The 18,591-nt window shown below is 55.9% G+C and overlaps 5 protein-coding genes across 5 annotated transcripts; 3 read left to right on the top strand and 2 right to left on the bottom strand.

Annotated features, from left to right (window-relative positions):
- Positions 1 to 1,436: 1,436 nt before the first annotated feature.
- EsH8_IV_000231 (uncharacterized protein) lies at positions 1,437 to 3,296 on the top strand (the record flags this gene model as incomplete). The annotated part of the gene is made up of 7 exons (XM_083265121.1): positions 1,437 to 1,536; positions 1,618 to 1,668; positions 1,726 to 1,740; positions 1,790 to 2,040; positions 2,096 to 2,129; positions 2,191 to 3,097; positions 3,152 to 3,296. The coding sequence occupies 7 exons, from the start codon at positions 1,437 to 1,439 to the stop codon at positions 3,294 to 3,296; spliced, it is 1,503 nt and encodes a 500-aa protein (XP_083124016.1).
- Positions 3,297 to 6,503: 3,207 nt separating this feature from the next.
- On the top strand, positions 6,504 to 7,426 carry EsH8_IV_000230 (concanavalin A-like lectin/glucanase domain-containing protein; the record flags this gene model as incomplete). The annotated part of the gene is made up of 2 exons (XM_083265120.1): positions 6,504 to 7,271; positions 7,346 to 7,426. The coding sequence occupies 2 exons, from the start codon at positions 6,504 to 6,506 to the stop codon at positions 7,424 to 7,426; spliced, it is 849 nt and encodes a 282-aa protein (XP_083124015.1).
- A 339-nt stretch (positions 7,427 to 7,765) lies between these two features.
- EsH8_IV_000229 (uncharacterized protein) lies at positions 7,766 to 8,819 on the bottom strand (the record flags this gene model as incomplete). The annotated part of the gene is made up of 2 exons (XM_083265119.1): positions 7,766 to 8,001; positions 8,060 to 8,819. The coding sequence occupies 2 exons, from the start codon at positions 8,817 to 8,819 to the stop codon at positions 7,766 to 7,768; spliced, it is 996 nt and encodes a 331-aa protein (XP_083124014.1).
- A 1,368-nt stretch (positions 8,820 to 10,187) lies between these two features.
- On the top strand, positions 10,188 to 11,864 carry EsH8_IV_000228 (HET domain-containing protein; the record flags this gene model as incomplete). The annotated part of the gene is made up of 1 exon (XM_083265118.1): positions 10,188 to 11,864. One exon carries the CDS (start codon positions 10,188 to 10,190, stop codon positions 11,862 to 11,864), a length of 1,677 nt encoding a protein of 558 aa, XP_083124013.1.
- Positions 11,865 to 15,887: 4,023 nt separating this feature from the next.
- Positions 15,888 to 17,414, bottom strand: EsH8_IV_000227 (uncharacterized protein; the record flags this gene model as incomplete). Its single annotated transcript, XM_083265117.1, has 1 exon — positions 15,888 to 17,414. One exon carries the CDS (start codon positions 17,412 to 17,414, stop codon positions 15,888 to 15,890), a length of 1,527 nt encoding a protein of 508 aa, XP_083124012.1.
- Positions 17,415 to 18,591: the final 1,177 nt, after the last annotated feature.

The raw sequence follows: 18,591 nt of genomic DNA, 5'->3' as shown, positions 1-18,591 counted from the left end.
TCTCAATCCGTCAGGAGAACAGAAGCTTTTCAAGTTTATATTTTGACCATGTGTTGAGTTATGACCTACAGCTACACCAAGTTTCCCCCAAGACGCCTAATGTCACACGAAGGGTTGAGTTATCAAGACCAGGAGGGCATCACTCCCGTATCATCCGCATCAACTGTATGACATTTCGGTGCGTGACCTTGTTTAGGAAATATTGCGTGGTAACTTGCGATGTGTTATTGCTGGTATTCCCAACTGTGCTCATCCGAAGCCTGTCCAAAGAATCATCTAGGCCAATCATACGACCCGCTGATATTTTCTCTTCCGGGTATTTAATAAGCATCGAACAATTTAGCAAACTTGAACTTAAATGTAAGCACGTACCTACCTAAGTAAGCCTTATCTGTTATATCTGTCACTGTTAGTCCCCCAAAGTTATTCTTAACTACAGCTGCAGTCGAACACCATGTTTCAAGGGCAGGAGTACCTGAAAGACATAGCTCATTTTTCGTGCTTTGGATATTTATGTCTTTATCCAAATGGACATCCCCGGGCTTGTACATTGCTCAAATAGTGCCATCTTGCAGACAAGGAGCGTCGCACCGCATCCTGCAGTCAAGCTAGTTTTTTAAATTTCGTACTTTTGAGGCTTACCATCAACTTGCCGGAGTATCGAAATTGAACAGAATTCACGCCTTGATGATGGAATGGATCGAGGGTGTTGACTCGTGAGGAATTTTGTCTGTGCAGTAGTAAGCTGCGCGTGTAACACCATCGCCAGCATCAAGCACGTCATTGCTAGCCTGCCAGTCAACAGCACCGACATTTTGCAGCGGATGCTCCGCAAGTACCACTCAAAATCTTCCAAAGCTCTCAGTACCAGGCTTTATTTCCGCCTTTAAGCATGTCCCGGTCAGCAAACCTGCGGGTCGGGTGCTGTTGAGCCTATCTCATCCAAGCCGAAGACGCATCCCATCCAGCCACAGCCCCACTCACATCCCTTTCCAGGACGAACGACCCTCCATGCCGCGTGTTGGTATCGCAGGATGTCGGCCACTTCCCGGCAGGGTCCTGCACGATGCAGCAGTCGCTACCCATTCTCGCCACGAGGTTTCCCCGCGGAGAGAGCCATTTCTCAATGTCGGACGGTTTCCGACTTCCGAATGTGCTCGGAAAGCGGGACTTTCACACAACATCAGGTTTAGTTGCTGGGCGGCTTGCATTGCACAAGGCCGAGAAGCTCTGGCGCAATCGATAATGTGGGAGGATTTTGACGTGCAGGGGGTCCGCGGCCGGCAGACATGACATAGATATCACTTGGGCCGGCCGAACTGATAACAGCCCAATCGCTCCATCTCAACGTCCCGAGCCATCGACCTTGAAAGTTCATTCCCAGGAATACCTTCAAGCCTCTTGACCACCAACGCTTGCCTGCACTGGGGTTCAAAATGGCGACAGATAACACGGTTCCGAGGGAGAAGTGGTGGAAGATTCAGTGGTACTCCGACGATGACACTCCCGAGGAGCGCAAGTTCATTTGGAAGCTCGGTACGTTCGCCACTCAAGATTTATGCGGCAATCGCGAGTCGTTGCAGTATTGCCATGCAGGATTTTCTAATGCCAGTTCAGATATGATCGTAGTCCCATATGCTGTCCTTGCATACTGGGTGAAGTACATCGGTAAGAAAACATTCGCTCGAGAGAAGTAAGAAAGTTAAACTAACTGATTTTCGATAGACCAGGCAAACTTGAGTATGTCCGCTTTCCATCCATCTCCAGACACCAATTCTAACCAAACAAGACAATGCCTACGTCGGCGGTATGAAGGAAGAGCTCGGCTTCCAAGGTAACGAGCTGGTCGAGCTCCAGACCATGTACACAGTTGGCGCTGTGGTCGGAATGGTACCCTTCATGTTCATTTTCACGTATATCCCCATGTACTGGACGATTCCAGCCATGGACATTCTTTGGGGACTCTTCACACTTCTTCAATACCGCGCAAACTCATTCGGAGAAATGGCGGCGTACCGCTTCATGGTTGGCTTCTTCGAGGTACGTTCTGTCCTCAGTGGTGTTCGTTGTCAAAGGACTTCAATTAATAATTCAGGCTGCCTTCTTCCCGGCTATGCACTATGTCTTTGGTAAGGCGAATTCCTCGCACGCAAACCCTAAATACCTTCTAAGCTCTGACCATGAATGCAGGCTCCTGGTATCGAGGACACGAAATCGCGCGACGAGGTGGCATCTTTTACACCGGACTCAACCTCGGAACCCTGACAGCAGGCCTCATCGCCGCCGGAGCCTCACATCGTCTTGAGGGTGTCAACGGCATGTCCGGCTGGCGATGGATGTACATTATCTGCGCCATTATCACCATTCCTGTCGGCATCCTCGGCTACTTCCTGCTACCGGGAACCGTTGAACAACCGAACCGTTGGATTCTTAACGATGCCGATATCAAGATTGCGAAGGCTCGTCTCGAACGTGGCGGACACGTCACACGCGGAAAGTTCAAGGTCAGCCACCTCAAGCAGATCTTCCTGAGCCCACAATTTTGGACGGTCGTCCTCGTCGATGTGTTGTTCTGGAACGCCGGCATCCACAAGAGCACCGGAAGCTTCCTCCTGTGGATCAAGAGCCTGGGACGCTACAGCCCGGCGCAGGTCAACGAGATGGGAACCATCGCTCCAGCGCTGGGAATCTTGTACAACATCGTGGCGTGCTTCCTATCAGATCTAGTCTTGGGCCCGGCATGGGCCATTACGTTCGCCTCACTCTGGAACGTCACTGGTCTCATTATGCTCGTGGTCTGGGATATACCCGAGGGCGGGAAATGGTTTGCGTTCGCGACGATGTACTGGTCCAACGCACTTTCAAGTGTGCTCCACGGCTGGGTCAACACCATTCTTCGAGATTCTCCCGAGCAGCGGTCGTTCACGCTGGTCATGATCACCATCATCGCCCAGTCATCGACGGCATGGACCCCCTTGCTTACCTTCCCGACCGTCGAATCACCAAGTTATCCCAAGGGTTTCTCTTTCTGTCTCGGCTGTGCAGTCTCTCTCATCGTTGCAACACATGTTCTCGATGTTTACATCAAGCGCAAAGAGTAAGTTTACCTGTATACGGAGAGGTGATTGTGTTTTCTAACTTGCGGAAACAGAAAAGCAAAGGTCGCACACCTCGAGAGTGAGAGCGAGCACGAAGTAGCCTACAGTGACTCCCCTGCAGTCGAAACAGGCAAGACTGCGGATGCCCATGTCGCGCCCGCAACCAACACATCTGAAGAGTCTATCGCACGTCGTTAATTTCGAACCCAAAATTGGATTTCCATTATATTTCAGCACATAGAGATCGTATAGCAAACTCTGTAGCCTCGTCGACTCACTAGGGCCATTTTGTTGGCCTCATGAATAGGAACAAGACGCATATTCTAGATGAATCATAACATTACTTGGCTGCCCAAATATTGTAGCGTGTGCATCCGTGCTCTGCTCCTGGATTACTCAACTTCTCTAGTAAATTACTCGAGAACTGTGTCGACACCAATGCCATCATTTGCATGTTTTAATATCTTCATGAGCAAATCTATGTCCGTACCTAGCTTTTCATAGAAGAATATTACAGTGCAAGTCTATGTTAAGAGGAGGTGAGTCTTTATTGCGGTCTGAAATAACTCACCGATGCAGTCGCCTTTTTAACGCTACCACTACTCACTTACTATTCCGAGTGTCTATTCCATATCATTCCGTACACAAAGGTTCCATAGACTGTTACATCATGTTAGTGTGTGGGGAATGCCGGCCTTCGATACATAGTGCTTTTACCACTATTCTCCTGCTGAGCTGGCTTGATCAGATCCAGCCAAATTTTCACGCCTAAGCCCACTTGCCCATCAGAGATGAAATCCCCTTGAATATCATGCAAGGAAAATTCTGGTCACGCTCAGCCCACGAGACTTGGAAGCATGTTACCCAGGTTGCACATTGCTTTGTTAAGCTTAACGCCTAGTGCCTGGCCTAGCGCGAAATTTCAAAAGCTTGGGGAAATAATCGGATCGTTGACATGGCAAATGGACCAACATGCTTTGCCACTGCTGTTTTCTGCTACGTTACAGGTCGTGCGAGCAAACAAGGACGCATAGAAGAGGATTCTCCCTTGGTTGCTTAGTCTCACCCGAGACATCAAGCGTTGCGCAGTGTCTGGTGCCACGGCTGTCGGGGACAATAGGGAACGAGTATGCAGGAAGAAGCGTTTGGCAATACTATTCTCCGCATCGTGACAGTGTCGCATGACCTGCCCGCGACGACGATCACTCCGAAGTGGTACCGACAACGCCGAATCCAAGACCGCGGGGATTGTGGGGTAGCGCCGGCACACCGGTCGGAGGCCACCAGACACCGGCCCAGTGATCGGGAGCTGGTGACTGCTCCATCATGATGCAAGAAGCTCTTGGGTAATGGAAAGAACACCATGAATCATGAGATTTTCTCATGACGCACATTGTCTGATTCCCTCGCCGTCATATTTTCTCCTCCCTTTTGCACTGCAACTCTGAGGCCATGCATGCATCCACGCCAGCCACACCACACACCAAGAAGTTCCCCTTCAGGATCACAACCCCCTTGCACTTTCAACGCCGGCCAATCAGACTCGGATTCCCGCCCGACCTAGGGAGTTGCCCGCGTTGGTAAAGGCGCCTTTCACCCGCGCTAAAGCCGTGTTGGCAAGGTGCCATCGAGCCTTTTCACATGCCCTTTTCTTTCAACTCGGACGAATCGCCGGCCACAAACGGCTTTGGCGCTGGCGGTGATGGGGTCCCTGAAACTCGCTTTGCTTGGGCAGAGCCAACATCAGCTGCCGAGTGGTCTGCCCTTAGCTGCCTGGTAGAACACCTGTCAGCGATGCAGCTGGCCACATTCGCCTCCCCGTGCAGTGGTTTCCTGCATTCTTCCTTCCTCGACTGCAACTTTCTAGTGCCCAGACTTGTGAGGGGAAACAAAATAGTGGTCTAAGTGCAGATGTCTAGATCTTGCAGCTGCTAGACTAAGTACACAACTGCCGCTAGCGCGGTGGCGTTCAGGTACCGTTCTCAACATCTAACTGGCCCGTCGCAAACAATCACCAATACCTCTTGCCTAATGTCTCTCTATTGGTCTTGGGGAGCTTCTGTACAATCACTGGACGTGACAAAATGAAAGGCTGCCGGGCGATGACGGGAGGGTAATTAGCAAACCAAGTATAGCAAGGCCAGACCTTGGGATCATCTGAAGCGTCCTAGGATCAAGAGGTGTTAATGTCACTTCCCGCGTGGCAATCCAAGGGTCGAACCGAAATTTCAAGCCGCACCAACCAGGGCCACGAAGGGCGACTTGGGCCGCGCCGTTGGTAGCGAGCACTACCATCCCCCTCCCCGGTCGCGGGGCCCTCCTGCAAAGGGCTGCCATCGTCCGTCGCCGATTGGCAGACAGCAGAGATGAAATGAAGCCTCTCCCGACACGTCTCCCGAGGGGTACGGCCCCCAAGCCCTTCTGGCATCTCCTTAAACAGGGCCACATCCGTGCAGATGCTGGTACGCCGCTTCTATTGGTTACCCTTGGAGAGCCTTAATCTTTTCTTTTTCAGATTATGCACGTCTTCCAAGCAGCCACGATTCCTCGCTTCTTTCAGCCCCTGCTCCTCTCGGAATATCGGCCGTGCAATCCATATCCAGACTGACCAGGCCGTTATTACTGCGCAGGGGGTCCGTCTTATTGAGCCATCATCCATCGGCTGGGCCCCGCGATGGGTTGTCTCAGCGAAGCACGCTTTCCTTCCACCGCGTGCCGCCCTATTCTCGCGTGGTAGTCTTGGGAGCGGCGTGCAGTCTGGTGTCGCGGACGCTATCCCCGGTCCTGTGCAACGCTAGACGACAGACGTCCAGGGGGAGGATATAGGAGCTAGGCTGCCATCCACCCTCCTTGAGACTCGTCTTCTCTGTTAAAGATTGGGTGCAGCTCTGAGACTCGGAGGTCAGGCCAAATTAAAAGGGAAAAAAAACTAGGGTATTCTTCTCTCCGTGCCGTATCGTAGTACCATGTTCTGCAGGTGAGAGTCTGGGCTCGATGTGCAGCTTTGTTCCGCTGATGTGGCCACACTCCCTGGAAAGGACCGAGCAAACTCTGGGCCAAACGCGAAATATTTTTTTGTTCTGTATGTATGCCCCTCCCTCAATATTGTTTTCTTTTAAAGCAAACCAGTCCCATGATGGATGCGTTCATTCTGCCCCCATGGTCTTCCCGCCCCCATGGTGTTCTGCCCCCATCCCCGTGCAGCCACCAACAGTAATCGCCATCGTGATCTTGTCCCTCGAGACATGCCGCTCCTTTGCGAATAGCCACAAATACCCTCTTTTTTTATAAAACCTCTTCGTCGCAGTCTTTTCTGCATAGCCTGGGATCCCTACCAAACCCTATTCACTCCTTCCGAACAGACAACCACACATTCCTTAGCTTTCGTGTCAAACCACTGCAGACATGCATCTCAAGTCCCTCCTTTACACTCTTCTCCTCCTCCCAGCCGCCCTAGCCTGGGACTCTCCGAACTACTCCCCCTACACCCGGATCTGGCAAGACAACTTTGCCGGCGCCGCGGGCACCGGCGTCAACGAGGGCAACTGGAACATCATCACCAACCTCCGGGTCAACAACGAGATCCAGGACTACACGACGTCCCGCTCGAACCTGCAGATCTCGGGCGGCGGCACCGTCCAGATCGTGCCCCAGAAGGACGCCAGCGGGCACTGGACCTCGGCCCGGCTCGAGTCCAAGTACACCTTCACGCCCGCCGCGGGCCGCCTGACCGTCGCCGAGGGCCAGATCCGCTTCGGGGACAACGCCGTCGCCAACAAGAAGGGCATCTGGCCCGCGTTCTGGATCCTGGGCAACTCGATCCGCAACGGCGTCGACTGGCCCCGCTGCGGCGAGCTCGACATCCTCGAGACCGTCAACGGGCAGCTGACGGGGTACGGCACCGCGCACTGCGACGTCCTCCCCGGCGGCGCGTGCAACGAGCCCAACGGCATCGGCGCCGCCACCGGCATCCCGGACCAGGGGTGGCACACGTGGCGCATGCAGTGGGACCGCCAGTCGAACAACTGGCAGACCGAGACCATCACCTGGATCCTCGACGGGCGGCAGTTCCACCAGATCAGCGGCGCGCGGATTGGTAGCGAGGGGATCTGGAACACCCTGGCTCACTCTCCTTTGTTCTTCATCTTGAACGTTGCCGTTGGGGGCAACTGGGTAAGTTTTTCCACGTGCCTCCCCGTCCCCCCCCTCCTTGTCTGTTTTTGAGAGACCATGCTGACCGTTCGCAGCCCGGAAACCCGGACAGCTCTACCATCGGTGGTTGGGGGAGCATGATGGAAGTCGCCTACGTTGCTGTCTACCAAACTTAGATGGTGCGTAGTTCTTACAGCGTTGGAAATCTTTCGGCGATCTTGTCCTGTTCCTGCGCCTGCGACCGCGCCTTTCGCTGCATATATGTCATCTGCGTACTTATATATACCCCTTGTCGACTATATAGCTTACAAACAACCACACTCTTTTGAATAACAACCAGATTTTATCTCTGCAAGGGCCCAAAGTCACGTATTCGCGAGCTGTGATCACGTTTGGCGAGGCTGCGGATGTCTTTCTTCTCATTTATTAAATTAACTCATTGTGAACGTAGCTCTCATCATGGAAATCTCTATATGCGAGGTGAACGCGGTTCCCAGCCTGTCACATCCAAAACTCTAGTCGTAAAACACCAGACATCTGACTTCAATACTCTGGCGCCCCTTTGCGTCCGCAGGGGTGGCCGGGTCGACAAAGGCGGTGTGGGGCGTGTAGTCCGCCACCCCGGCCTTGCCTCCGGGCTGCCCTTGGCTCCTCGAGTCGAAGCACTTGATGAACATGGCCTCGTCGGGGGTCATGTCCTTGGCGTAGTACAGCTTGTGCTTGTCGCTCGGCGCAACAGAATACGTCTCACCTATAGTAGCGTTAGTAAGCAAGCTTCAAACCCCTTTCCCCTCCCGAGTTCGACTTACCCTTCACCTCGTACCCCTCTGTCGATAGCGCCGACGTCGGGTCCGGAAGCACCTCCTTGCCCCTGTCGTCGTCATCCGCGGTGTCCGTCCGCTTGGGGTACAGCAGGTCCACCGCGATGAGGTCCTCCGGCGCCGTCGTCCGCCAGTCAATCACCGCCAGCGGGAAGTCGCTCGCCGCGTGCCCGATCGGCCGCCACACGTTAATGATCTGATACCTGCCCTTCAGCAGCTCCTCGGCCTCGTCCCCGGGGACGTGCCGCCTCACGCGCACCTCGGCGGCGCGGGGGGTCTGGTCGACGTGGACCTGCTGCACCGGCTGCCTGGGGCTGCTCTTCTCCCTCCTCCGGATGGTGTGGTCGAAGATGACGACCTTCTTCACGCCGGGCAGCTTCTCCCGCAGGAGCGCCTCGACCTCGGCGTAGTACCCGTCGCGGACGGCGGCGTCGTCGGTGAAGTCCTTCTCCGCCGCGGGGGAGTTGTAGACGGCGAACCCGGACACGTCGGTGCCGAACTCCTCGCCCGCGTCGCGGATGTTGGCGACGGAGCGCCGGCGCTCGATGCGGCTGAACGAGGAGACGTCGACGTCGACCTTGGCCCACGGCTTGCCGTCGAGGGTGGCCGGGTCCAGGTAGCGGAAGACGCTGGTGGTCATCGTGGCGATGGGTCTGCTGTGGGCAATGCGGGGAACGCCGCGGGTTCTGGCGATGCTGGGTTTCAGGGCTGATGCGAGGATTGGGGCTCGTCGCAGGGTCGTGCTCATAATAGTGCGCGCACACGTCAATTACAGGGCTGATGGTGAGATATCTGCGGCTTCCAAGGGTGAATTAGCTTCGTGCGGGGTGGAGGCGCTTTTATGCCAGATCGGAAACATGCGGCGCGACACCCACTAGGTGATTGCATCACCGTGGACCAGTGGCCATTTGTCATTCAGCATTTCTAAGCCGCTCCCGAGACCCACCTCCGCATCGGCATCTAATGTGGACCTTGATTTCCAATCGCCGACATTCCGCGTCCCGATCTGCTCCCGGGCCGGTAACCTAATCCCGCCCAATCATCAGCTGCCGTGGCAGCGACTTTATGAATGTTTAATCTAAAAAAAGCTTCTCCTTGTTGCGGCTTACCCCGTTTGCTTGGCCAAGACTGCGCAACCCTGTCAGGGCGACGTGGTCAGCTCAACACTCGGGTCAGCCGATGATGCTCTGTCGAGCTGTTAAAAGCCGACAAAACCTGGCTTCGGGTTACTTCAGGACGAAACAGCGACTACCGACAATTTCAAACATGGCGTGATTCCCGGGAGCGCGGTGGTGCAAGCCCCAACTGCGATGTATGCAACCCCGTTGTGAATCGACAGGCCGAAGGGGAACAAACGCTTGACGGGTCGCCCCAGAGAAGTGCAGAAGCTAGCAAAAGCTAAACAAATGGCCATGAAGAACGATGAAGCACATTTCATGACATCACGAAAAGAACCAGACGCAAAACGACATCTATTCGTCGGTTTTTTCAATGTGTTTCTCCCTTGTTTAAGTCGCCTTACGTTACGAGGTGGGGGTCCATCTTGGGGGCGGCCAGCCGCCCTGTCCCCCACTTGACAGGCTACCAACATCAGGCAATAGAGTATGCGACGCACCCAGAGCAGGCGGGGTATGTCAGCAACCCAACGTACGGCGTTGCTGCCGATCTTGGCCCTTTGATGTCCACGACAGCCCCACGAAGATGCGCGAAACCCCCTCAAATGACCAGCACGACGAGGCGTGGAGACTCTCGGTGTTCTCCAGGCCGGCCAGCTGGCTATGTTCCATTTGCACCTGTGCCATTCAACGTGAGAATCTTGATTTGAGGGACGGTGAATTGTTCACTTTGGAACAAAGTCTGGGGGAATTCCGACGAGATGCCGCCAAGTGCTTCGTGTGTTACAGGGTATGGAACGCCAAAAAGGAATACCCTCTGGCGTGGGAGCGGATGAGAGAAGAATCATGGGTCCCCTTCAAGTTTGCTCGATGGGGCCCGGAGGAGAGATGGGACAGCATGTCCTCGACTCACCTATGCATTACCTTCCAAGACCCCGCGATAAAAGTCTCCATCGGAGGCAATTCTGTCGAAAGCATCACCATAACCATACACCACTGGAATGGCATGTTTTCCAACCAAACTTTCGTACTGGGAGGCGCTCGCTGACGTTGGACAAGGTCCATGGGCAAGGGCCAAGTTTCCGGCGATTGACATTGACGGAAACACCTCTTCGCCAAAGACGTTGGACATGGCATATTCCTGGTACGCAGAGTGCCTGGGAACCCATAAAAGCTGCAACAACCTGCCGACGCTGAAGCCGGGGTGGCTACCCACTCGGCTGGTCGATATCGGCCTGCCGGGAGACACGCAGTGGAAGGTCATGGTCACATCCGAAGACATCACAAGCTCTCCGCCTCCGCCGTACATGACGCTGAGTTACCGATGGGGCTTGAAACCGCAGCGCCTGACTCTGTCGTCTACCAACGAGACGGAGCTCCGCCGCGGCCGACCAATCGACCAGTTGCCCAGGACATTCAGGGACATGATTGTCGTCGCCCACCGGTTCCGCATCCGGTACGTATGGATCGACTGCCTGTGCATCATACAGGACTCGGCAGACGACTGGAAGACCGAGGCCCCTACAATGAAAGACGTATACATGAACTCGGCCTGCAACGTGGCAGCGGCGGCCTCTGACGACCCCGACGGTGGCCTCTTTCGCGAGCGGGACACGTCTTCCGTCGCCCCGGGTCTCGTGGACATACAGTTCGCGTCGAAAGCGCTCGACAGGTACTTCGTCTTCGACAATGAGTACGAAAGGAGGTACATCCACGCGGGCGCCCTGCGCACGCGCGGCTGGGTCTTCCAGGAGCGCTTCCTGGCCCCGCGGGTGCTTTCCTTTACGGAGAGCCAGGTGGCGTGGGAGTGCTACAGGGAGAGCAAGTGCGAGGGCTTCCCCCACGGGAGGCATTCGGAAACGAGGACGAAGAACATTGACAACCTGCTCTCAACGCTGGAAGGCGACGCATCGCCGTCGAAGAGCGGGCGGATGGGCGAGAAGACCTTGCAGTCGTGGGCCGGACTGGTCGGCGAGTACTCCAGCTGCCAGCTGACGAGACCGGGAGACCGGCTCTATGCGTTCGCCGGGGTTGCGAATTTCTTCCAGGACTTCACCGGCGACACGTACCTCGCCGGGATATGGCGGGACCGGGCCCTGCAGCAGTTGTGCTGGAGGGTGGTGGAGCCGGCGCCAAGGCCTACAAAGACAAAGTACAGGGCGCCCTCGTGGTCCTGGGCTTCCGTCGACGTCCCGGTGTACATGCGTGACATACGCGACAAGGACACGCTCCTCGTCGACCTCGTGGATGTCGGCGTGACTCCAGACCGGGACGGCGGCATGGGGGACGTGGTCGACGGCTTCGTCAAGGTGAGAGGCGCCGTGATGGCCGCTCGATACAAGCCATCGCCTGAGCGAATAGGGCATTTCGAAATCACGCCCCGCCATGGCGCTGTGAAGCCATTTACAGCAAGGCTTCACATGGACGCGGCCGAGATTAAATATTCACAGCACGGGGAGTTTACGATGCTACCTTTTGTCGTCAGGGGTAGCAGTGCAAACGACAGCTCGAGGGATTCGCCATACTGGTCGATGGACAGCTTGATCGTGGCCCCCGTGGGCGACTCGGAGAGCGTCTATCGAAGAGTCGGGGTGGCAATGGGGAAGATTTACGAGAAGGTTGGATTGCGGTATGTGAAAATACAGCAAGCCGAGAGAGCAGAGCTGGTCATAATCTAGAGCTGGCGCTCCCCCTGTTTCTTCATAGTTGAGCTTGTCGGCGTTGATGATTTCATACAAGCAAGGCGCAATGTTAGCTTAAGCTGCTTGGTTAGATCCGACCAGTTGCATACTACTGGGCAAGCTTGTCACGATACAACTCCTGACATGTTGTATCTAAGCTGTTGATATCGAAGTGGAACAGTAGGGATGGATGGATGGATGGATGCACAACACCACAACACACCCAGCGACTGCCATGCAGTCTAGGTCCCGCATACTGTAGAGTGACTTTCCGTCCGCAGAGCAACAGAAGCATCGATTGTCTGGTTAAGATGGGCCTGATCAGGCCTATATAAGTAAATAATCCTACTTTTTAGGCTTACGATGAGGGTCGAGTGTTTGTGGGTGGGGATATAAAACAGTCATGCTACTCCAAGGTCGAAGAGTAAAGGAGTCCGGCCGCTACAGTAAAACAATACAAGCATAGACGGAGTAACGGCACGTGTAGGTGAGATACGAGTCCTGTAACTGGCTGGGTAGTTGGGTGGTAGGTAGCAACACCAAAAAAGGCAAAAGCAAAAGATAATGACCAACGCGGGGCTCGAACCCGCAGCCTTCAGATGTCAACCGATCCTCTTATCCAAGCGAAAGAGAGAATTAGAAGTCTGACGCGCTACCATTGCGCCAGCCGGCCATTTTGGAATGGAGATGCGATGATCCTGTGAGACCCATCTCCGGTGGGGATGTTGTTGCAGCGGCGGAAAACCATTCATGTGTTGCGCAGGCACAGGTTTTTTTTTTTTTTTGGCTGGTGGTTGGCGGTGGTGCGTTGGCAGTGTGTGTGTGTGGTGTGTGCTTCGGTGGGGAGGATCCCGTTAGTCACCGTACCCATCCGTTCTACATTCTACGCACACAAATTTGCGGTTACACATTTGCACAGGTGGGGGGAACGTCTCCCCTCGCCAGCCTCTGACGCAATGATTCGTTGCCGGGATCATTTCAATTTTTATTTGCTTTTTAGTGTATTTTTCCTAGAGTGCTTGCATTTCTCTTGCCCTTCTTTTTTTTGTGCTGCAACCCAAACCAAGGAAACGAACGGGGGGAGGGAGTCATTCAACCAACAACCAGCCCAAGTACACTACACCCCCCAGCGGTGATCCATCGGGAGACAGGGGTTGGGGGGCCCAATGCGGTTCGCTGCGGGCTTTGGAAGAGGGGCGGGACGATGGAGTCAAACGACGGGGTCCCAGGGGTGTAGGGGGGAATGGGACGAGGAACAAGGACGGACGGGGAAGGGGGGAGTAAAAAAAAGACAAAAGGCAAAACTGGAAAATTCTTCAGTAAAATTTCTTTCCCCAGAGAGGAAAAAAAATAAAAACTGGTTCCAAGGAACCTGGAAGTGAAAGCGGGTACAGTTCAATGTACACTATCCGCACACTACATACACTAATATAGAGGAGCGAGGCCGCGCCCAGGGAAGCCATGCGCGCGGAGCCTCCGCTCCTCCGTCCAACACGGAGACGGCGCTTCTGCGACTCTGAGCGTCGAAAGATTCCAAAACAGTGCCGCGTTCGTACTTGGACCTGCTCGACGACGAGACCCGGCTCCACCGCTGCGTTTGCGCCGTCGCCGTGTTGTGTTTGCGTACTGCCAGACGTTTACCCCCCTTGTACACATACATACCGCTGTACCATAATGTAAAGAAAGTAGTACGTAGTACGTGGTCATAGAACGAACCCCCCCAACCTCGCCTCTTGGTCCTCCCGGCCCTGCACTTCGGCGGACGGATCGACTTGGGACAGGCCGGTCCCCGGGGAGCGCCGCCGGGACGAAGAGCGCCCAGGAATCACGTAACGAAAACGACGCCCCCGAACCATTCCAGACCTCCCCTCCGTCCGCACCCCGGGGGCGGGCTTTGGGCCTCGCACTCATCACCACCACCACCACCACCACCACCCCTCCCCCGGCTTTGCCCCCGAATCCCAGCAGCGCAATGGCGCGCCCTCAGGGACCTCTGCCCTGGGGGGGAGAGGCCTGGGCCCGGCTTCCGTCCTGACACGGCGTCTGGCATGACTTCGGCCTGACTTGACTCATGGGGAGGGGGTGGTGAGTGTGAGCTCCAAACCGTACCGGTATGGCTGCGCCAGGCACCCACGCCCCCCTCGGGATGTCATCCGAAGGTACGGATGGGGCGTTGGCCAACGACACCGGCCCGGTGCGCGCCGGCAACGCAGCGCCAGAAGCCCTTTCTGCCCGCCGGCGACGCCTCGGGGGCAGACTATCGTGAGATGAGTTATTGGAAACCGTCCGCGTCGGGTCGTCAATGGCGCCATCCGCCGGGGATGGGACGCCTGCTACACGAGCAGCCCGGGGCGACGACGTGGCAGCGCCGGGTTAGAAGTATCAGGGCGGGTATGAGGTAGCAAACACGACCGTTGCATAGCAGCAACAGGAAACATGTGCGGTACGGGGCCTCTCGACCCGGGAAACTCAAACAAGCTCAGTCAGTCGATGTGACATGTCACGCAAAAGGCCTCACCGACACCACCGACCTGCCTACCTGCCGAATTGACTTTTTTGCCATCACCATCCCTCCCTCCCTCTCCAAAATACAGAGTACATATAAAATATTATTACCTAACCTCCAAAACCAACAAAGCTCAGGCCCGGACGCCAAGGGGGGAACACACACCCAACGCGCCCGACGTTCTAGACTCCCGTCTCCCGCCGGCCAGTTTCCGTCATGTAATCGTTGGCTAAGATTAACCCCAATAGCCTCAAAACACCACCACCACCACCACCGCGCCCTCGCCGGCTCCACCCTCCCGCTCCACACCCGTCCTCTTCCCATCCCTTCGGGGCCTTTTCCCGTCCCAAGGGAGAACATGGGAAAATTTCCATCCAGTGTGCACACCATGTATGTACTCCCGCGCAAGCGCGACCAAGAGGAAGAGGCGACGCGCAAACGTGGGATGAGCCGCAGGGTGTATAAGCTCCAGCCTAGCGTAGGTACCGCCCACCGCACACCACGCACCGTACCCATGCAATCCATGCATCCCATTCACTCATCCGTCGGATGGGGGGGGGTGGGTTTCCTTCTCGTCTCGTCTCGAAATTTCACATGTTTGCGAAACGGGAAAGAAGAGGGTCCCTCCCTCCGATCGATCTCTGGTCTGGAAGCTGAAAATGCCTCCATCCACATCCGCATCCGCATCCGCATCACCACCAACGCAAGCGCAGCACAAGAGCGAGTTTCCGTCTGCAGTGCAGCTGCTACCAAATATGAGACGAAGCCCGGAATGACGTAATCATATATCATCATCACAGTCAACATCACGATCGTGGAGAGGAGAGACTAACACGGCAGTAGTGTAGTAGTGGTGGTGGTGGTAAATGTGGTGGTAGTAGTAGTAGATGTGATTACTATTGTGGCCAAAGTGTGTGTATGTGATACGTATCTCGTCATGAGCTAGCTACTGAGAAGCCAATGCGACGGGAAGCAGCACGGCGCCGTCCATCCGTCAGCTCTTCCTTTCCTCCTCTCTCTCTCGCCCCGCGAGTCCCCCCAGACACTTTGCAACAAAACGCCTCGCGATGCAAGAAACCCCATGGTCAAATTCACTCGGAATTCAGATGCCACGAGATTCGATCTTCTTGTCATCCATGTTGGAAACCCAATAAACAATAACAGCGAAGTGGCAATAAAAAATAAACAGTGTTTGAGTAGAGACATTATAGTCTTCTTGGCCGCCAATAAACTTGTAAAAACATAAAAAAAAGTCCTAATATAGGAGTGTAAAAAAAAGAGGCGCCCGGTTCGTCTGCCCGGGAGGGGGTATAATGCGCGCGCGTTCAAAGCCCAAATCCGAAAAATTCCAAAAAACTTTTTTCTTTTCCGTTCCCGAGTCCCAGTTCCCTTTCCTCTTGCAATTGCTCCGATGTCCCTTCGGTATGATATTATTATGCTTCTTCTTCTTCAAAAGTCTTCCTCTGTTGTCTCTCTCTCTCCTGTCGTAGTCGTAATGATGGTGATGATGATGATTATGCCGCCGTGACGGATCCCTCCCTGCTGTGCGCCTCGCCGTCGAGGTGCTCGAGGCTCACGTACTCGATGGGGCACGTCTGGTCCGGGTAGGCAGGCGGCGAGGGCGGCACGTCCTGGTAGACGGGGGGCGCCTCGTTGTCCCAGCTGACGCCGAGCCCCGGGCAGTCGGTGAGCATGACGTGGTAGTGCATCCTCAGGATGCGGCCGGTGCCGGTCTGGGTCGCGAGGTGGGGCTTGCCGATGGGCGCCCACTCCTTGGAGACGACCATCTCGATCATCAGGGCGTGCGTCACCTCGGTGCCGTCGAGCGACTTGGTGTCGCAGGCGTAGCGCGGGCCGTGGCTGTGCTTGCCGGCCACGACGCCGTAGTCGAACTCGAAGTCGACGTGGCCGTCGGTGCTGCTGTAGTCCGACTTCCAGCCGTCGTGCATGTACTTCTCGCCGAGGATGCGCGTCTCGGTGCGGGGCACGCCCTTCTGAGGGCCCTGGCCCGCGGCGGCGGCGGCGGCGGCGGCCGAGGCGGTCGGGGTGTGCTTGTCGCAGGCGGGGGCGACCGTCTTGATGGTCTCCTCGAGCTTCCACGTCACCTTCTTGAGCTTCCAGAACTCGATCGTCTTGTTGGTGGTGTTTGCGCTCGTCAGGCCGTCGAGGCGGAACGAGACGTTGTGGGTGCCGGCCGGGTGGATGACCTGGCTGTAGTGGGCGCTGGCCTTGATGTTGGTCGGGGGGAAGACGCGGACCGAGTGGTGGGGGAACTCGGACTGGGGGAGGGAGCGCTTGACGTCGAGGTTCTGGACGAACTTGATGGGGGTCTGGGAGCCCGGGGTGCCCTTGACGAGGGTGGCCTCGGCCTTGAACTCGTAGGCGATGGAGGTGATGGGGGTGTCCATGGAGGCGGGCAGGTGGCCCTCGAGGAGGATGGAGAAGGGGAACTGGTGCACGCCCTTCCTGAGCGTCGTCGGGTGGGCGAGGAAGGTCCAGTGCTTGAGCTCCGTGTACTGGTTGGTGCACTCGCCGCAGTGGTTGGTGAAGGGGCGCTTGTGCTGGACGTGGATGTTGAGGCGGGCCTCGAAGCCCTCGACCTCGAGCTGCTCGTCCTTGACGTTGAGGAACATCTGGCCCGACACCAGGGCGCCCGTCGACGTCTCGGCGTCGCCGAAGAAGACGATGGGCGGGCTCTCGATCTTCCAGTCGAGGCCGGCGTGCGGGTTCTCGTGCGACTCCTTGCTGGAGCGGCCGAAAGGCAGCGAGAGGCGGTGGTGGTGGTGCTTCTTCTCCTTCTCCTTGACGTGCTCGACGGGGTCTGCCGAGAACATCTTGTGGTAGGGGACGTGCTCGCCGTCGTCGGACGAGTACGACGAGTGGCGGTCGAGGGGCAGTCTGCGGAGGATGCCCTGTTCCTGGGCGTTGTTGTGGTGTTGGGAAGACTGGTGGCGGACGGTCTTGGTCTTGAGGTTTGCAATGGCGGAAACGCTGAAGTTCTCAGTGGAACTGCGCAAGAAGTTGGCTACGCGGTGGGGCATGGCTGGATGTGGTGGTGGCGCCTGTTCCCCGGATTCCGAGGAGCGCAGCTGGATCTGGGTGGTTGTCCTTTTTCTATTCGGTCGTACCGTTGCTTTACAAATCTTGGCTGGCTAAGATGGGCAACACCTTAGGCAGTGCAGGGGGGGCGGATAAACCGCAAAATGGGCGAGGTGGTGTGACTCTTCGGCGCAGGGTCGGCCGAGTGGGATACGGGCTCCGTCAGGACCAGAAAGGGAAAACCAGTGGAAGAAAAAAGAAGTGGTCGAATCCCGAAGGATGGGCGAGCCGAGGCGAGGGGCGGCGGCGGTGTGTGTGTAAGTGCGCGTGTGTGTAAGTGTGATGAGGTGATGGTCGGGATGTCGGCCGGGGTCTGCTGATGTCCCTAGCTGGCTGGTGATGACTGACGAGTGATGGCGGGGCTGCTGTGGTGGTAATGTAATGATGGCCGGGGCCCTTTCTTCCCTTTGTACTTTTTTACGTTCAGGTACGGGAGGGTGGAGAGGGGGAAATGATTTTCTCTCTCTCTCTTCCTTTGCTATTCTTGAATCCTTGCAAGCAGCTCAGGTGGGCTTTGTGCGGATTCCTCGTTCCCTTCTCTTTTGTTCTCGGGGGCGCTTTTGGGTTCTCTGGCGTCAAACAGCCAAGAATGAAGCTTGTTCGCGCTGGGTTGCGGCGTTTGGGGGGGTGGTGGACGGAGTCTGCTTCCGCTAATGGGGGTGGCAGCAGCAAGGCCAGATGCGGGTTGGAATTGGGTTTTGGGGGGTGTGTGTGTTGGTGGTGGTGTGCGGTATGCGGGTCGATGATGTAGTCTCCTCGTTCTCTCGTTGCGCAAACAAGTCTCGAGTGATCCGTTTTGGAAAGAGAAAAAAAAAGAAGACGAGCGATTCTGCGACTCTGACTCCTTCTCTCGAAGAGCTTCCTCTTTCAGACTTTGTGTCTTTTCTTCTTCTTTTGCGTCTTCCTTTGCACGTCTTTTGCTGGGGTGTGCCGTGTAAGTCGTTGGTATGACCGGGGTCGGAAGTGCTAAGGCGAGCTGCAGCGCTTAACGGCGGCTTGGGAAGCGACGTGAGATGAGATGCAGCGTGTGGAGGGAGGGCGACAGGGTGCTTTCTGCAGCAGATGACTGAGTCTCTCTTCTCGTATATTAGTCGGACGAGGAAGGGGGGGGAGGGTTGA

Source organism: Colletotrichum jinshuiense, chromosome 4 (genome assembly GCF_051148585.1).
Source record: "Colletotrichum jinshuiense chromosome 4, complete sequence".
In the NCBI taxonomy this organism is placed as follows: Eukaryota; Fungi; Ascomycota; class Sordariomycetes; order Glomerellales; family Glomerellaceae; genus Colletotrichum; species Colletotrichum jinshuiense.
Note: the sequence above shows the minus strand (reverse complement) of the source record. Positions and strands in the feature narration are given on the sequence as shown.